Source organism: Melanerpes formicivorus, unplaced genomic scaffold (assembly GCF_026170545.1).
Source record: "Melanerpes formicivorus ecotype bairdi unplaced genomic scaffold, bMelFor1.0.p_v2 SCAF_61, whole genome shotgun sequence".
Taxonomy (NCBI): domain Eukaryota; kingdom Metazoa; phylum Chordata; class Aves; order Piciformes; family Picidae; genus Melanerpes; species Melanerpes formicivorus.
In genome coordinates, this window is record NW_027142413.1 from 3,216,676 (window position 1) to 3,236,433 (window position 19,758).

At 44.9% G+C, this 19,758-nt stretch overlaps 1 protein-coding gene across 1 annotated transcript; it reads right to left on the bottom strand.

Annotated features, from left to right (window-relative positions):
* Positions 1-45: 45 nt before the first annotated feature.
* ROPN1L (rhophilin associated tail protein 1 like) lies at positions 46-19,584 on the bottom strand. Its single transcript, XM_068162014.1, has 6 exons — positions 17,841-19,584; positions 10,087-10,254; positions 7,711-7,834; positions 5,544-5,705; positions 2,029-2,201; positions 46-718 (listed from the first exon to the last, which is right to left on the bottom strand). The coding sequence occupies exons 2-6, from the start codon at positions 10,215-10,217 to the stop codon at positions 655-657; spliced, it is 654 nt and encodes a 217-aa protein (XP_068018115.1). The 5' UTR covers positions 10,218-10,254; positions 17,841-19,584; the 3' UTR covers positions 46-654.
* Between the last annotated feature and the right edge of the window lie 174 nt (positions 19,585-19,758).

Genomic DNA, 19,758 nt, shown 5'->3' on the forward strand with positions numbered 1-19,758 from the left:
CTGCGGATAGCAGTAAAGGGACAATAACATGATAGTGTTCCCAAGCTCATGCTCAATGATATTTAGAATCAATGTCATCAGACATGGATAGCTCTCCACAAAAAGCAGTGGGGTGGCACCAAGAACACTTACAGTATTGCTGACTGCCCTTTTCAAACACTGGGTGTATACCCATCTCCTGCCAGTGGTCAGTCAGCAGCAGCAAAGTTTGTCACCTCAATGAAGAAAGCAACTACAAAAGAACAAGCTTGCAGGTCCATCTTCCCTACAATGCTTTTTTGTCTGATCAGCTGTCCTGGAAATGCACTGCTTATGGTTGCATAGTCTTCTCTAAATTTAATTCTGTGGTTTACTTTTCTTAAAATCACTTGGGGAGTAGAGGCAGGAATGCCGGTAACAAAGTGTCTTTTATTTACTATCAACAGATCAGTGAAGGTAGCACTCCTTTGTTGTGAGCATCAGTGTTTGAGAGGCAGGAGAATAGAATGATCATGGATTCAATAACACCGCTGAAGGAGTGGGCTAAAGAAAAGTGCCAGAGGAAAGGACCCTCTTGTATTGTAATGTGCAAGTACTGGTCATCTGAGCACAAACTTTTCTTGTATTCTATTCCTTTCCTGTTTTTTCTTCTGCTGCCAAAGAGTAGAGGCTTGATCAAAACAGTACTGACGGCTGGGTCAAAAAGTTCCTGAGCAGCACCATGCCACTTTGTTGGTCACTGGAAAGGAGTAAACCAAATGTTTCAGAACATGAAAAATCCTACTGTGCTGGACAAGATAACAATTCAGGATTATATTATGAGCAAGAGCAGAATGATTCAAATGCAGTTCTTATGAAAAATTGTCCATCAGGTAACTAATGACGAATCAGTTCATTAGTGTGCTTGTGCAGTTTTGACCTCCCATGCTGTTGCAGAAGTTGTAAAAACTGTTACCAGCCATCAGTGTAAAGCAACAGCATAGTGTTGGTATGCTCAAGACACAAGGTTGTCAAGCTGTGCAAATAGCATGTTGATCGTCATTAAGTGCAGAGGTGTTCAGAGGTATCCAGAACAGGCACCAATGATGTTGACCGAGATGGCACTGATCATCTACCCCATCCTGTAGGAAGGGCACCTAATAATACTGGGGGAAAACATTTGCTAGCTAACAAGAGGTGAGAACAGGGTTGCCTCTTCATTCTGAAGCAACATAAAGATTTCTCAACACCACAGAAAAGACACAACAGCCAGGCAGTGATCTTTTACTTAACCTTTAACCTACACATCTACCCTGAAGAACTCCCATCAGTCCATAGCTTACTGACAAGACTGACACCAAAGTGGAAACCAACCTTGGAGCAGGCAGAAAGAGTAACACAATATACTAATAATGTACCTAACCACCCAAACTTGGTATGAATAGGAAAACAAGATGAAACTTTCTGGTGTGACTACCTCATGTCTTTGTCCCTTATTAACCACTGAAGACAACCAATAGCAATGCTGTTTCCAGAAGGACAACTGACTATAGCTAACACTACAAAAATTGAAGAGCCAAACCATTTAAGACCAAATATGTATGAAATGTTTTCTCAAGAAAATGTCTGGGGAGGAGTAATTCAGAAGAAACACATAAACTGGACTTCAAGCGGGAGCTCCCAGTTTCCCTCTCTGGTCTGTGAGCTATGTCAAATCAAAGGAGCAGCCCATAAGAAGTTGCTGGTTCCAGTACCAGAAACAGGCAGATGATACAAACCTGCATGTAATTGGTTCCTACAGGGACAATTACACCCATGGGTAGTGACTGCAGTAGTTTTTAAAAGAGAAAATTAAAACTGGATAAACAACAATTAGTCATTTAACAGTTCAAACCCTCAGGCTGGCCTCTTAACTGTAACTACCTGTGTGCACTTTTGACATAACCTCAGTCAACATGTCATCATGGCTATGCCCCAAGTGAAGACAGACAATTCACCTGAAATGAAAGGTTAATGGAGAACCTCAAGGTGACCAATACAGAAAAATGCCATGCACAGATTTTCACTTACGCTTGTTCTTTAATTCTGTGGAGGAATGCTTCTCTTTCTTCCTCTGCTATCTCTCCATCAATATTGGCCAAATAAGAGTAGAGGAATGAGAATGTTTCAAAGGTAATAGGAGCAGCTGGACCTGGTTCTGTTGTTAAGATTTTGCAGGCAATTTTCACTGAATTCAGTAGTGACTGCAGGGGGTTAAGTTGAGAAGACAAACAGTATCAAAGCCATGAACATCCTTTGCATACCATGACAAAATCCACATTATAAGCCACTAAAAGCGATTGTAAAAGGTATGAAGGCTTTACCGTCTGTGGCTTTCAACCCCAAATTTATGCTTCCGTGCAGGTCTGGGGTTGGCAACTACAATGAAGTTCTAGTAGAGAGAGGAGTGAAACATGCTAAGATTGCATGGGCTAGTCTGAGCCCTACCTCCAAATATGGCCAAAATGATCTGTTCTGCTACTGTCTGTAAGAGCTCCAGCATCACCATACCTAGCGATATACCTATGTCCATATGTGTATTTATTCTCTCAGTGGCTCTAAATGAATTCTCATCAGCAGTTAAGACAAATCAAACCCCAGAAAATTCATATGGGTTTAGTGATCATATAATATCACAGTCTCACAGTATAACTAAGGTTGGAAGAGACCTCGAGGATCATCGAGTCCAACCTGTCACCACAGACCTCATGACTAGACCATGGCACCAAGTGCCACATCCAATCCCCTCTTGAACACCTCCAGGGTCGATGACTCCACCACCTCCCCAGGCAGCACATTCCAATGCCGAATGACTCGCTCGGTGAAGAACTTCCTCCTCACCTCGAGTCTAAACCTCCCCTGGCGCAGCTTGAGACTGTGTCCCCTTGTTCTGGTGCTGGTTGCCTGGGAGAAGAGACCAACCCCTTCCTGGCTACAACCATCTTTCAGGTAGCTGTAGAGGGCAATGAGGTCACCCCTGAGCCTCCTCTTCTCCAGGCTAAACAACCCCAGCTCCCTCAGCCTCTCCTCACAGGGCTTGTGTTCAAGGCCTATTGTTATATTGTTATATGTATATATATATATATATATGTCCAGAGAAGGGCAATGAGACTGGTGAGAGGTCTCAAGCACAGTCCCTATGAGGAGAGGCTGAGGGAGCTGGGGTTGTTTAGCCTGGAGAAGAGGAGGCTTGGGGGAGTCCTTATTGCTGTCTACAACCACCTGAAAGGAGGTTGTAGACAGGTGGGAGTTGGTCTCTTCTCCCAGGCAACCAGCAACAGAACAAAAGGACACGGTCTCAAGCTCACCAGGGGAAGTTTAGGCTTGAGGAGAAAGTTCTTCACAGAAAGAGTAATTGTCCATTGGCATGGGCTGCCCAGGGAGGCGGTGGAGTCACCTGGAGGTGTTCAAAAAAGGATTGGATGTGGGACTTGAAGCCATGGTTTCGTTAGCCATGAGGTGTTAAGTATTAGGTAATAGGTTGGACTTGATGATCTCTGAGGTCTTTTCCAACCTGGTTGATTCTGTGAGTCTATATTAATTTTTAGGAATGTTAGGATTTACTGCTTTCTGTAAGTTTTCATTTTAGCAGTTGGCAGAAAAAGCACCAAAGCAAAAAAGCATTTTGAGACTATTTCAGCTCAGCCCAAAGCCCAGTAATGTCTGTGCTCCCTTAAAAGCAAACACGCCTCAGAGCATTAGTTCTAAGTGTACTTCAAAAAACTCCTTTATTCGGTACAGTGTTTGTACTCCAGTGCCCTAAGCATGCTGAGTTATACATGGGACTGTGGCAAAATTCATCATTAAGCTTCATGGAGTCAAAGACCAGTTAGATGCCATTAAAAAAAACAACACCCCCCAACAAAGCAAACAAAATCCAACCACCCCACACAGGCCACTTTCAACCCTACTGTTAACGTTTTTGCTATAACTTTTTCAAATGTTATCCTTACCTCTTCATTAAGAAGCACACAATGACTTTGGATAAAAGGTAAGGATTCCTAATAGTAAGCTAGCAATATTTAAAATAGATGCAGAATCTAGAACACACAGGCCAGAAAAGTTGATGTTGCATTCCTTTAACACTTCTGCTTTATGTGGCTCTTCCCCTGCAGGGCCTCTTTGCAGAAGCAGATGCATTGCCTATACAATGGCAGATTGCTCTCTGCAGTATGCTGCCCCTGTGCTGTTGTTCCTTCTACTGCTAGTCCTGTCCCTGCCACTCCAAGCTGCCACTGTGTCTCCCTCACAACGTGGCAAGGTTATGTGCATTGATTTCATCACCTTTGAAAGACAATTTAACAGACTACCTGTGTGATCATTTATCCCAGGCTGTAAAAACATGACTGCTTTATAAAAAGACACTTCACATCACTGATGTTCTCATGAACGTCATACTTTTCTACCTTTGTGTCTCAACTGTGAGCCTGTTCAACTACAAACACAGCTTATGGCTGCAGGAAATCAATGCAAATTTCTTCTGTGTGTCTTCCTCTCTGGTTTAGGAAACTGAAGCTCTGGCTTCACTGTACAGAGCTAAAATCAAATCATTCACTTAATACGTGAAAGGATGGATAGATGGAGGTAAGTTTAGTCTGCCTAGCTCCGTCTGAATGATGTGATCTGTGTATGTTTTGGCATGGGTTTTTTTGTATGGGTGTGGTTTTTAATGAGTAACATTGCTGTTCCTTTTTTAAAATGGAGAGCCCAAGCTACAAAATCATATTGGGAGGGCACTGGCATCAAGAAATGCACAGCTGAAATGTACAAGTAAATACACACTTGCATTGCCATGCCAGAGTAACATGCTGGACTTTCAGGTATTGCAACCTTCTCAAAGCACTGTTTAATATGCACTGTCTTTTTAGTACTTCTTCCTTACTGCTGGAATAATTGAAAGTATTATACTTCACAAGGACATCAGTTTAGTTCATTTTGTAATTTCTCATTCTGTTCCAATAGTATCATCATAGTATAGTATCAGTCAGGGTTGGGAGGGACCACAAGGATCATCTAGTTCCAACCCCCCTGCCATGGGCAGGGATACCCCACACTAGATCAGGCTGGCCAGAGCCTCGTCCAGCCTGGTCTTAAACACCTCCCAGGGACGGCGCCCCAACCACCTCATGCTCTGCTGAGATTTCATTACTGACATTAAAGGCATTAAATGTACATTTAGTAACATCAACTGCTCCTGTGAAAATTTTATGACTACACAATCAATTAAAAACTGATGTTTTAATTTCTCCCTCCAGTTCCCTTCCCTGGACATTTACCCTCATGTCATGTGTCATTCCTCTATCAACCTCCCTCCCCGTGGTCCAAGCTTCCTGAAGATATGCTTGCTCTCCTACTGCCATCACAGCAAAGTGAGGACTTAGCCCTCTTTCTTTATGCTCTCCCGACCAAAACAGGAACATGCAAGCCACTTTGTCAGCTGCAGCAAAAGCAATCACTATTCCCCAAAGCACATTTACATTAGTTGTTCTATGGTCTCCCTCATATATGATCATATATATGACTGTTTGTGTCTGATGAGAACATACCTCACCGAGTGTGCTGCACCCAAGTGCTAAAAATTTCATCCATTCCACCTCCTCACCAAAGTCATCTAACTGCAGGATAACTTCCAGCTGCTCGTCTGGCAAGCACAAGTTCCTCCATTTTTCCTTCAGTTCTGTAACACTCACTGTGCCTTTGGGAGAAAGCTTTGAACAAAATCATTGTACCACAATATGAACTCCAAAAACCAAAATAAAACAAGAACACTGTCACAGAATCATAGTCTTAGTTGGAAGGGACCTTAAAGATCACCCAGTTCCAACCCCATTGCCACATGGGACAGGGACACCGCCTACTAGGCTGGACAGATGGGCAGAGTCCAAGGGCATGAGATTGAACACATCCAAGTGCCAGGTTCTGCACATTGGCCACAACAACCCCATGCAGTGCTACAGGCTGGGGTCAGAGTGGCTGAGAGCAGCCAGGTAGAGAGGGACCTGGGGGTGCTGGTTGATGGTAGGCTGAACATGAGCCTGCAGTGTGCCCAGGCAGCCAAGAGGGCCAATGGCATCCTGGCCTGCATCAGGAAGAGTGTGGCCAGCAGGAGCAGGGAGGTCATTCTGCCCCTGGACACTGCACTGGTTAGGCCACACCTCGAGTCCTGTGTCCAGTTCTGGGCCCCTCAGTTTAGGAAGGAGGTTGACTTGCTGGAACGAGTCCAGAGAAGGGCAACGAAATTGGCGAGGGGCTTGGAACACAGCCCTGTGAGGAGAGGCTGAGGGAGCTGGGGCTGCTTAGCCTGGAGAAGAGGAGACTCAGGGGTGACCTCATTGCTCTCTACAACTACCTGAAGGGAGGTTGTAGACAGGCGGATGATGGTCTCTTCTCCCAGGCAGCCAGTACCAGAACAAGAGGACACAGTCTCAGGCTGCGCCAGGGGAGGTTCAGGTTGGATGTTAGGAGGAAGTTCTATACAGAGAGAGTGATTGCCCATTGGAATGGGTTGCCTGGGGAGGTGGTGGAGTCACCATCATTGGAGGTGTTCAGGAGGAGACTTGATGGGGTGCTTGGTGCCATGGGTTAGCTGTTTGGGTGGGTTGGATTGGTTGATGGGTTGGACACGATGATCTTGAAGGTCTCTTCCAACCTGGTTTGGTTTATTCTAAATAAATAAAGGTTATTCTAGACCAAGTTGCTCAAAGCCTCATCCAGCCTGGTCTTAGTTCCAGGGATGAAACATCCACAACCTCCCCAGGCAACACATTGCAGTGTCTAACCACCCTCATAGTAAAGAGCTTCCTAATGTCCAATCTAAACCTACCCTGCTCTAAGTTTGAAACCATTGCCCCTTGTCCCATCACCACATACCCTTATAAAATGTTCTTCTCCACCTTTCCTGTAGGCCCTCTTCAGGTACTGGAATGTTGCTATAAGGTCTCCCTTGGAGCCTTCTCCAGGCTGAACAGACCTGACTCCCTCAGTCTGTGTCCTTGTAGGGGAGGTGTTCCAGCCATCATCTTTGTGGCCCTCCTCCGGACCCTCTCCAACAAATTCATCTCCTTCTTGTGTTGGGTCTCCAGAGCTGGACACAGTAGTCCAGATGGGGCTCTCACAAGAGCAGAGAGGAGGGCCAGAACCACCTCCTTTCACCTGCTGGCCTCACATCTTTTGATGCAGCCCAGGATACAGTTGGTTTTGGGCTGCCAGCACACATTGCCAGCTTATGTCAAGTGCCTCATTAGCCAGCACCCTCGAGTCCTTCTCTATGGGGCTGCTCCCAGCTCACCCATCACTCAGACTTGTGCTTGGGATTGCCACAACCCAGATGCATGACCTTGTACTTGGCCTTGCTGAACTTTGTGAGGTTGACATGGGCCCAGCTCTTCAGCCTGTCAAAGTCTCTTTGGATAGCATCTCTTTCCTCCAGCATGTCAGTTGCACCACTGAGCTTTGTGTCTCTGGAAAACTTGCTGAGGGTGCACTTAATCCCATGGTCTATGTCACTGACAGCTGTAAAACATCACTGCTCGCAGTACTGGCCTCTGAAGGACTCCAGGGTTCATTTGGACATTGAGCCATTAATGGCAACTCTTTGACAGCGATCAGTCCCTCCCCAGAATAATAAATACTTGACAGTCAGCCTGCCAAACCACCCCAAAGACATGAGCATGCTTCAGTAGTACTGTGTATTTGATAAGAGCTGGTTTGTACCTGTTGGTGCAAGACTTGCAGAAATCCTGGGGTCAAACTAGTATCTGTTTCCTCTACTGCTGAAGGCATTTCAATGCGCTCCTTCACAGGAAGGGGTTCACCTTTTGACAATGCTGAAAAATACCTGAGGGAATGGGAAGAGCAACACACTTGAATGCCCATGGCCATTACAACCTGCACAGAAGTAAATGCTCTTACAATCCAGTGAATGAATTTGCATGCTTCCATGCAAGCATACCCACAGCTCTCACCTCTCCATGACCACATATCATCTTTCTTTGCAGTGGAGACCACAATCTCTAGACTTTACATGCTCCTTTTAAAATATTCTAATCATTCTTGAGGTATTTAACTTGTTTTGTGTATGATTTACTCAGCCCTTCTTGGCAAAGCAAAGAGTGATTTATTAAGGGCAGAGTGTACTTGCAAACCAAAGCACAGAGTTTTCCTTTCTGACTGATGGAGCACCTTAGGGATGATCTGTTTAACATTCCCCCACATTTGGTCAGTAGGCACTCTCGTAAACAACCAGCTTGAGCCTATAGAAAACACGAAGCTAGAATGATGCCCTTGGCAATAGCACACGCATCCCATGCAATGAGTGCATATAGTTGTTTGCCTCTCAGAAGGCAGGTTGGGGCTGTTTATGCTGCCTGGTTGATGTCCGGACCTTTGTCCCACTCGGAGTTAAGTACCCACTCCGGAAAGGAGGGTGGAAGGGGGGACACGGCCAAACACGTTGGGACAAGTTTTACAGTATTTGGGGCATAATTCTGGGCACACAGTGCCTTCACCACAGCTATGCACCATTTCCAAGAACAAAAGACACAGTGTATCTTTCACACGTGCAGCACCCACTAACATTCGGTTTAAAGCCCGCACCCAGTTCAAGCCGCTCCTTGAATTGCCTCCGGCACAGTGTAACCCTTTCTGTATACAGTTAACGCCGCAGCGGCTCTTCGAGTTGCCCTCTGGTGGACAAGCGGCAGAATTGCACCCGCCGGTCTTTAATCAAAATTAATTTTGTAACTATTCTAATTGGGCTCCTACTGTACATACGAAACCAGTTAGGTGATATATCTCACAATCCTGCACTAGAGTCTGTATATAAAATAGTGATTAACCAGTTATTAATATTTCAAAATAATGAATAAAAATTAATTTTCCTAATTCAAATTTCACAGGCCATAACAATAACCTCTTAATCACAATAGTATACCAGTGCATACAACACCTGGCTCTGTTTCCCCATCTGATTATTCACAGGGACAACTGCACTATAACACCTGCAGTGCATGTGAAACCACAGCCCTGCTCTGCTTCATGTGGTCCCAGGTCCAGACCTTGCTCTGCCACAGGTGGTGTCACACTAGACCATATTTCCCTATCTGCTCAAGCTCCTCCAACTAAACAGAGGTCAGGGTCTGGACGGTGGTGTGGTGATGGCAGTGCCACAATGCCCGCTCTCTCAGCAGCCACACTTCCCAGCAGGTTTCATATACCTGGCAACTGCTGCTTCTGGCTGTTCACCTGGAGCAAGTTCCCTGCACACCCATGACCCAGAGGTACGCTGTACCCCACCTCCACTACATTTCTAAGAAAAGCTTGCTGGTTTAAGATGTTCCCACTGCCTTTCTCTGACAATGCAGCTGTTCCAATTCAGCTTCAGGGTTTTTTTCTTTTTAATGAACAGACCACTCTCTAGCTTGGTTCTGTTACAGCTTCACCACCTTAATACACACAGTGAAGACTTTTTCAGTCCTACCCAGCTGAGGACATCACACAGTTACCTTTCAAGGTCTTGTCCACACAAACCATAGGACAGGAAAAAAATTATAGTGAGTGGCTGAGGTAGAAGCAGAAAGGAGCTTTAAAAATAAGCATTTTAACATTTTACATCAACTTTACAGTGAGATTTATTATGTGGGTTATCACCTAAAAGTGGCGGCAACTTTTCTGGCTCTTTTCTTGTTTCAGTAACATTTAAGGAGACTCTTTAATTTTGCCTCTGGAAACATACAAAAGGAAACCTAAGGAAACTTAAGAAACAGAAACCTATTTTGTAGGTTTCCTTTAAACACCAAGATTTAAGTCCCACATGAGATGAGGAGAAAGTTTTAAAAACAAAGAAAAAAATAAGAAAGAAAAGAAAAAGATTTGCTCTTCAGGGTAGAGACATCAATAATAACAAAAAGAAGATGCACTCTTCTGTACTACACTGCTTCTAAGGATCGCATGCTGCATGTATGCACATGTATGCAATATACAGGTGGGTTTCATATTCAAAGCCAGCTCCACTGCACAATAAACAGAAGCAGTGTGAATGTTGTGGGCCCACAGGCACAACGATACTTGTTATGTGAACATCATACTTACCCAGCCGCCCACTGCAAAACATCACACGGTTGGGTCTTAATAGCAGCTTTAGTAAATTGCTTCAGAATATCAGGGAGCTCAGGGGGGATGTTGATCTGCTGAGCAGAAAACAAGGCTTCCGGAAGAGGCATGGTCCCTTTGTGCTCAGTTACAAGGGCCTAAAAGAAACTGTAACAAAACTGCATTTCACAGACGCAGAAGGCGAATGAAAAACTCCATGTGCATATGGGAGCTGTCAGTGCTTGTACCTGAACTCCCTCCCGTCCTACTCGACAGCTGGGGCTACTGGAGAGCTGATAGAGTCAGAAGGGTAAACATACCAGCACGGTGTGCCTCGAAAAACTTCAAACTTGATGGCAGCATCAAGACTGGAGTTTGGACAGCCACAGCTCCAGGTAAGGAGAACTACTACTTTAACAAGTATCTTTGATAGTCTTAAACTGCTTTTCTGCCTTGAACCCATGGCATAAATGTGTAAAACAGATCATACCAGTCACACTACACATGCTGTATTGGGAACTTATACTGCATGCCAAAGGGAACCTTGTAACTTTTGTACAGAAGCCAGAGTATGAAGATCACCAAGAGTCTGCTGTGTTAGGTGTTCAGATAATGCTGTAGTAAAAAGTTACCAAATTGTGCTCCTGGCAGACTTCACATTAAAAAAAAAAAAAAGAAATTAAAAAAATGTAGTGATGAACAAAACATTCAGGTGTGCTGCAATTATGGACTGCAGTTTAGACAGCTCCACAAGCAGCTGCTTCTCATTCAGGAGGGATTCATTGTTGCAATGAATCCAGTTCTCCAGGATCCAAAAGACTGACAGACATAGGTTATTTTATAGTCCCTCTCCCACTACAGCAACGGAGCATGCTTATGGGAAATCTGGGCACTCTCCTCATCGTTTCAAGGACAAGCTACAGCCTACTTAAGTTGATTTAGCAGCAGAAATAGCAGCAGCTATTTGCAGAAAGGAAGAACAATGAAAACAATAGCATTAAGAAATGAGTTGATGTGGCAGCTCCTTAATCTTTTTAGCTTTGTTATTATTATTATTAATTTTTAAGATGAAAAGAGTATCTGGCAGGTGACTTACCACATGAACTCTCCTGATTTGGAAAAAAAAATATTAGTCATCAATAGAGGACTGCTGTGGCTCAAGGATCCTTTGAGGATTAAACCTCACTTAGAACTTCATTTCCTGAGAAACACAGGCAGGCAGGGCTGCAGCATCTTCATTAGAGAATGGTCTGGGTTAGAAGGGACCTCCAAAGGTCATCTAGTCCAACGCCCTCTGCAGTCAGCAGGGACATCCTCCACTAGATCAGGTTGGCCAGAGGCCTGTCCAGCCTCACCTGGAATATTTCCAGAGACACGGTCTCAGCCACCTCCCTGGGCAACCTGTCTTTGTTGCATGCGTGATCTCAAAAGGATGCAAGGAGCTTTTGGAAGTAACTACATGCCATTTTTACTGTTGGAACAGAGAGAGAGGTGACTACAACACAGCAAATATTCATCAGGGACAAACCTCAGAGCGTGCATTTCATCACTGCAGTGGTCAGGCTCTGTCAGCAATGATTCAAAAATGCAGCCAAGAGACTGAAGATGAAGGCAAAAGTTGGAGATTTCAGAACATGCTAGAGAACAGAAAAACCTTGAGGAGCACATGCATGTGTGCACATGCCCTCGATAAGCAGACACATAAAATAATAAAACAAACTAATCAGAAAAGTATAGAGAAAAAAATGAGTGTAAGACCTGCTTTCCTATAGTAAGCCTCTCAGAAAGGGTTGAGGTGGACAGGGACCTCTGGAGGTCATTTGGTCCAACCCTCTGCTCAAGCAGGACGACTGCTCAGGACCATGTCTAGATGGGTTCAGCGTATCGCTAAGGAGGGAGACTCCACACATTGCCTGAGTCAGTGCTCCATTATCCTCACATGGGAAAAGGGTTTCCTGATGTTCAGAGGAACACACCTAACAAGCTAAGCAAAATGCAGGTCAGCCAGCTTTTGTGATCTTTTATCCTCAACCCATGGCAATAGCTGCCCTTTGTGCTCTGATATGGGATATGCTCTTGCTACACACCAAAGCCACCTAATCCTTTTCACCTCCTATGTAGTCTTTCTGCCTTTCTCCATCCATGCTCTCAAAACTAGTCCAAGGCGAACTGGGCACAAGGGTAAGACCAAGCAGTACATGCTCGCAGACCAGACTTGCCTAGCTGCCGGTGATGGCTCTCCAGGAGAGCAGCGGCAGAAAGCAGCACGATGGGCTGGGCACGACCCGGTTAACCACTGCGGCAAGCTGGTCCCCACCCTGCGGGATGAGGACTGTGTTTTTCGCCGCCTCCCTTCAGGCCATCCTGAGCTACCCCAAGCACCGACGGTTACAAACCGCCCGATGCAGCAACCGGAGGCGGCCACCGCACCCCGGGGCCGGCAGAGCAGCGGCAAGCGGGAGCCCCCCCGCCGCCCCACGGCTCCGGCCGGCGGGTAGAGGCCCCGGGCAGCTCCTGCAACGCCAGCGCCCGCTCCGAGCGGGCAGTGTTGCCCTCCCCCTGCCCCCGAGGCCAGGGAAGGCCGCAGGAGCCGCCTCACCTGCCCGTCCCCGCGGCGCCGCTGCCCGGGCAACGCGGGCGGGAGGGGCCGGGCCGGGCGGGAGGGGCCGGGCCGGGCGGGGGGCCGGGCCGAGGGCTTCACGGGCGCCCGGCGAGGGAACGGGCTTGTCGCCGACGTTGTTTGAAATTGAACACGCCTGTTCTGCAAACTCGTACAAAGACCCGCAAGGCTTTAGTGCCAAGCCACCGGCAGAGCCCACCGAGGGCAGGCTGCGCTATCGCCTCAGCCTCTGCAGTAGCTGCCGCTTCACAGGGCAGCTCAGCTACCAGCATCGCTGCTGGTCGGCCTCCGCAGCGCTACAGATTCAGGAGCACAGTACCGCAATACCGCTGAGAGTAGCCCCATGCAAGCACAGCACGTCCAGTTCCAGCTGTCTCTCGACACCTCCAGCTCCAAACCTGGCTGACATGGCAGCATGGGCTCTTCCACCACTCCAGAATGACAAGGAGCCTAAGTGCTCTCTCTGCCTCAAAGCCTTGGTGGAGGACTACAGACGTCTTTGCTCTTTCCACTGCAGATAAAAACAGCGCTGGATGTTACCCGAACCGCATCCTCAGAAAAGATGCTACTGCATCTCTTGATAAAGCAGTGTCCCTCTTGTCCCTTCTTACATGGGCTGTAAGTAGCCCGAGCACTCACATGAACTTCATAATAGGATTATTTGCTTCATAAAGTCTTCACAAGTCATTGCACCAAAGAAACTTACATGCTGTGTGCTTGAAACAAGGCCAAGTAACTACTGAAAAGGAAGACAGTATTATTTGAAAACAGCCCTTTTAAATCTACATTATGTCCCCACTGATGAACATGTAAGCCAGTATCACAGTATCACTTAGGTTGGAAAGGACCTCGGGGATCATCGAGTCCAACCTATCAACACAGACCCCATGACTAGACCATGGCACCTGTGCAGCTTTGGAATTGGCCAGTACTCAACAAGTTAAGAGATAACAGCAAGTGAGCATATAAGCAGTGTTGTGAGATAAATCTTGCCATTGCTCTATCTCTCAGTATTATCACAATTCAAAACATTCAGTTTATTTTTGGAATGGTGTTTGACCTTTGGAAAACACATCTTCTAAAACTGATTTTGGCATACCTTGTCTCAATTGATGGTGACTTCTAAACAGAGTACTTAAAACCAGAAGTGTAGCTTGTCTGGAACAATCACAGACCTGATAAATTGCTGTTAACTATGCAGTTCTTTATCTCTAATCTACCATTATGCTTTGTTAAAGTTGTTTACTTATGTCTCAGAAGACAGGCTTCAAGCTTCTTTATTTTTTCCCTTCTTCATTTTTTCATTCTGAACTTCATTATCCTACCAAGATTCAGTTCCCTGTTTAATGTTGTTGTTTTGGTTTTAATGTCTAATTCTGTATTTCAGCCAAGAACCTCCACTCCTTCCACTCACTGCTCAGGCTGTACAGCGCCCACCCACAGGGCAAGGAGAACAAGAACACTGACCCTGCCACATAGGATTTGCAAAATGAGGCATCAAAACTACACTTACCAGCATATCAGACAGCAGAATCAACAAACCAGTCATTCATGCTTTGTAAGGTGAAGGGCTTTTCACAGAGTTCTTTGAAGAACAGTGGGGCTGCTGTGCAGGTTTTTTAATGCATTCAGCCAAAAAGTGTTCTGAATACTGTAAATGGTGCTAGAGCAGGCATCTTAGCAAGGAACTTACTAACAGAAAACAACTGCAGGTTCCAGAGGGCCCTCAGAAATGAAAACTTTTCCCAGTGGAGAAGGGGGAGTCAGAGAACAGATGAAGAGTTTCAACTGTTTTTAATTAATATAAAATAATCTGTGTAAACCCAGTCAAAGCCATGCTGCAATTAACTTCTTTCAGTATGCAAAAATAGGTACAAAGCAATCTGACAGCTCTTGAGTGAAGGCCTGTAGAACTACCAACACAGTCATACTCTCAACACCACAAAAGGGATGCACTTCAGCCAGTATGCATCCCGTATCCCTCCACTCGAGACCCAAGGTCAGTGCAAATTGTGGTGAAAGCACGCACAGGCACATAGACATTTTCCCACTTGAAGAGGAATGTAAGACCGATGCATGTTGTGTTACTCTAGCACAGATGGAAGCCACTGGTGCAGAGCTCAAGCTAACAGCCAGTTAACTTCATGCTTACTGTCATTTCTATGCTAGAAGAGTACACACCACACAATAAGGCAAACTACTAAAGTGTGAAAAATGAAAAGCAGTGTTATTTAATTCTTGCTCTATACAACTTTCATTTTATTCCCCCAAACACATGTTAAAATAAGGAGCTAAGGAGATGAGATCTTTTTGAAAGTCCACAATAGAGAGTTTCAGAGACAAACTTCACTTCACCTGCAATCTGTAAATCAGTGCAAAAGCAAGCACATCAGTTTGATTTAAAACTGGTTCTCTATAATGAAGGGTGAGTCCAGATAATGTAAGCTACATTAAAATAGCTACAGTTCACATTACGTGATTGACCCAATTCAGCTATTTCTGTCATCACTTGTGAAGTAACAGTAATAACAAACAGCACAAAGGCTTTTTCTTAATAAATTTTAATGTTAAGACCAGTTTGTCTGGATAAAAACACAAAGCTACAAGAACCACACTACTGCAAATTCTGCATGATGCACAGTAGTGCTTGCAATATTTGAGTGGCAAGACCATTTTGGAACTTCTTATGAAAAGTATGTCAAAGACAGAATCTTGGTATAAATCAGAATCATGTTACCAGTGAATTTAACATTGTGAAAATACCTGTCCCCACAATGTACACCACTGTAGATAGTCGAATACAATATTTATGCACATCAAAAACATACAGGGCAAACACTCAGATTAACATTCTCTCAGCAACAATGAATGAGAAATATTTTGGTTGTTTTTCCATCATTTCATTTCAATGGAAACTTTCCAATAAATCATTCCAAAGGGCAATACTCGTGGTTCAAAACCGTAAGGGCAACAGTAATTCTGCAAAACAGGGAGTTTCTGATCTAATATTGACAGCCCAATCCTCCTGCTGCTAGATTCAGATGCATTTGGCTTGTGCTCACTACCTTAGAGCATGACTCCAGACACCAAAAAACGAATCACCACTACTGCAGCTGGGACTACATCAGCTCAAAACACGTCAGGTAAGAGATGCAATATCAATAAAAGGAGATGATACTCTCACAGTACCTGCCAGCTTCTCAGATATTAATTATGTACACATATATTCAAGTACAGAACACTAAAGGACAGTGCACTGAGCAGTAAGTTAAATGTTCCATCAATTTTCCAATTGCTTCAGTGGATTCTTACATTTTCCCCATTTAACCTAGGAAAGGTACTGCAATCTAAGCATGTTTGTGCTGCTGAAAGCTCTGTGATACTGTTAGGTTTTTCTTTAAATTACCTACATAAATAATCCCCAAACATCTACATATAGAAACAGCACAGACTTGATTTGGTGGCTCTTAGTTGACTGTGTCTTTGCAAAGACCTCTGCCAACTGTCCTGGGTTCAGCTAGGAAGGATAATTTTTATCACATGAAGCTGGGTGGGGCCACACCCAGGATAAGCAGCTGATCCAGCCAATGGGGTATTCCCTAACATAAACATCATGACAGCTGTGTGAGGCAGGGTTGGCATGGGGTTTTGGCATGTGGTCAGGTGAGGGTGTTGTATTTCATATTACTTGTTTTATATATGACTTATTTTACTATTGTTGTTATTCCTGATGTTCAGTTTTTTTCCTTTGGTCTACTGAACTCTGCTTATCTCAGCCCAGAGGTTTTTCATTTTGCTCCCAATTTCTCCTTCCCATCCTACCTGGGGAAGGAAGTGGAGGAGAAGTTGTGTGAGCAGCTGTGTGGGGCTCAGTGCAGCTGGGCCCAAAACCATGGCAGCCCCTTTTTAGAGCCCAGTGTGGAGCACAAAGGATTGAGATAATGAAATACCTGACCAAAGCCTGTTAAAACAATTTTGTTATAAACACATTTTAGATTACTTAACTGGTCCCTGCTCTCAGATTGTGGGTCCATCTCTTTGCCTGGTGATATTATATAAATCTTTGTGTTCTGTGATCTATGTATTCCCCATGGTGATGCTTATCCTCTTGGGGAAAAAGACCAGGTCTATCATATTGCTGTACTGGATATCGTCACCTCATGATACGACTATAGCACTGTCCATGGGGTTAAGCTGGTATTTGGATGCAGCATTCTTGCTTATTAGTAGTCTCACCCCATTTACAGGTGAGACAGAGGAGGAGACTCTCAGCTTTTGAGAATTTTGAGTATCTTCAGGATAGCCAAGCCAGCATACTCTTGCTGCCATCTCATGAATGTGTCCCAGATCTTGTTCAGGGTTACATTTTTTTTCCAAAAATACCACCCACAGATCTGCCCCAAGGTGGGACAGTTATGAGTGTCAGGCTGTGTGAGGGAATACAAGCAAGTCCCTTAGACAGTGGTCATCTCCAGTGCTTTGGAACTGCATCTCTGAACAAGTGCATAATCCTGATAAATTAGTAAAACATCTTGAAAAAGTGTTGCCAACCTGGAACTTCCTAAGACACACAAATCACTGCTATTAGGCATGGGGAAGGTCCTAGCATGAGTCCTTTTCAACCCTATTCCGTGCCTTCAAGGGGAAGAGAAAGTCTCTGAGCATAAACACAGACTAGCAGGCACTGTGGCTACTCAACCCCCAGCAGCAGGTGCTGCAGCTGCACCAGAGAACAAACCTGTGCTTCTGTGCAGAAATACACAAGAAAAATCTGTTCACCTCATGAGGGATGACAATGAACCAAGACCATCATGAGGACAGGAGAATAAGCCAGAAGTAATGACCCAATCCCTATCTCTGAACAAGCTGCAAGCTATGTGAAAGGATTTCAGGTGCCTATTCAGATGAGCACATGATCACCTGGCTGCTGATGCTGGGATAATGGGGCCAACAGTTTGGAATTAGAGGGCAGCTAATCCAAGCATCTGGGATCCCTGTCTAGGAAATGGGGTATTGGCAAAGCAACTGAAAAGCAGAGTCCCTCAGCTCCTGAAGGGAGCTTCTGTCAGGTGTGAAGCAAAGGTACCACTTCAAGGAAGGCATGTGGACCATGATGAAGAAAGGTATCCAGTACCTGAGGGAATTAACTGTGCTGGAGGTGATTTATAATGATCAGAATGACAAGCAGGCACCTTCAGATCCTGATGACCCATGTGGTAGAAGTTCCTCTGTAGCATATCATCATCATCATCTGCTAACTTCTTGTCCTGCAAAGGCAGCCAGAGACAAATGGTGGATGAACTAGCTGGCCAGCTCTTGAAATACAATGGAAGTCTCCCTTCCTACAGTCTTGCTGTGGAGGAGCTCTTCCAGGAGTGTTATCAATTCAAATAGGACATGTTCTATTCCCCACCTGTATGGTATGTATCTCAGCTATTAGAATTAGATGCTCCCCTGCCCAAGTGAGAGAAAGGGGGAGGTATACATCACTGGAAACCTGTGCTTTTACCTGTGTGACCATCGAGGAAAACATGAGGAAATGGGATGTAAACCCAACTTCAAGTCTAGCTGCACAAGTATGAACTGTGAGAAAAAACAATCACAAAAGGGGATTGCTCAAAGAAAAACACTGCTCCAGTTTCCAGTAGAAAATTCACCAGTAGAAGTGCTTTTACTTCTGTCCTCTTGAAGGAATGTTCAAGTCATTTGCACAAGAAGTGAGTGATTCTGATCAGGATTGGAGGTAAAGAAAAGGGACAATCAGGTTTAGTGGACTGTATGGAACAGTGAGGCATGTCAGGCCCACAGGAGAGTAAGGCTGTGGTAGATACTGGTGCACAATGTGGCCTAATGCCATCAAACTATACAGGGCTAGAATCCATTGGTATTTCTGGGGTGATGGGAATCCCAACAGCTAAGCGCAGTGGAAGCTGAGGTGAGCCTAACTGGGAATGAGTGGCATAAACAGCCCACTGTGACTAGTGTGGAGGCCACATGCATCTATTGTATAGGCTATACCAGAAGAGGGTATTTTAAGGACCCCAAAAGATACCAGTGGGCCTTTGGTACAGATACTTTGGAGACCGAGGGACATAAACTGCTGTCCATCTTGCCTGATGTCTCCGAGACCCCTCCTGAGGGTTAAAGAAGAGATGTCAATTGCTACCGTAACAGTGGTAGCAATATCACACTGATTGAGACTCCCTGATTCCCATTAACTGATTCATGGACTGGAGATCCAAGGGACAATCAGCTCACCTTCAACAGCCCCACCTGGCCAAGTGTGAAAGCCTAATGGAGAACGGATACTGATAGCAGACTACTGTGCCCTAAATGAGGTTGAACCAGGGGTAAGAGCTGCCGTGACAGACACGCTAGAACTGAAGTCAGAGGCAGCCAAGTGGTACACCACTACTGATAGCGCCAAGGCGAACTTATCCTTGCCTGTTTAGTAGCACGTTTATTTCCCTGCCCCACAGGCAACAAATGATATATGATGAATCACTTCCTCAGACTTACTCCTATAAAAATTTGTCATGGCCAGTTCTGTAAGGAAAGGTTTGTTTGTTGTTGTTGTTGGGGGGTGTGTGGTTTTTAAGGTAATTGCACAATTTACAATTCATATTGCGATTTGTAACTTTGGTAACTTACAGAAAAAGATTCCAAGCTCTTTAATTAAGGACCAGGTCAGAATACTACTTACACTATGCTCTTCTGTGCAAACACATCAGATGAACTTTCTGCCTCTCCTCTTGAGGTCCTAAAAAACTCCACTATTGATAAGAAATTAGCTAGAATTCAAGTTGTGAACCTATTGAATTTTTCTTGGTACCTTTAAATGCTTCTGTCACCCAGCCTTAGCAAAGCTTTTACTTACTGTTTTCATTTGGGAAATCTTGATTCCCAAAGCCAGCCTGCTGCTCCCAACCAAACAGAAAAACCCAGCTGAGCCTCAACATCTGAATTCTTAGAAGAGGAAATTTGTATTTTTGATTTAGCAGCGACTGTACAATATTACAAACTCAGACACATGAAAAACAATCAAGCAATAG

What these genes read in the sequence shown, in the direction of transcription:
- ROPN1L (XM_068162014.1), bottom strand. Translation starts at nt 10,217, where the DNA reads ATGCCTCTTCCGGAAGCCTTGTTTTCTGCTCAGCAGATCAACATCCCC. An exon ending in GTTTTGCAGTGGGCGGCTGG is followed by an intron (nt 7,835 to 10,086) that starts GTAAGTATGATG and finishes CCATTCCCTCAG; the next exon opens with GTATTTTTCAGCATTGTCAA. An exon ending in GGTGCAGCACACTCGGTGAG is followed by an intron (nt 2,202 to 5,543) that starts GTATGTTCTCAT and finishes AACCCCCTGCAG; the next exon opens with TCACTACTGAATTCAGTGAA.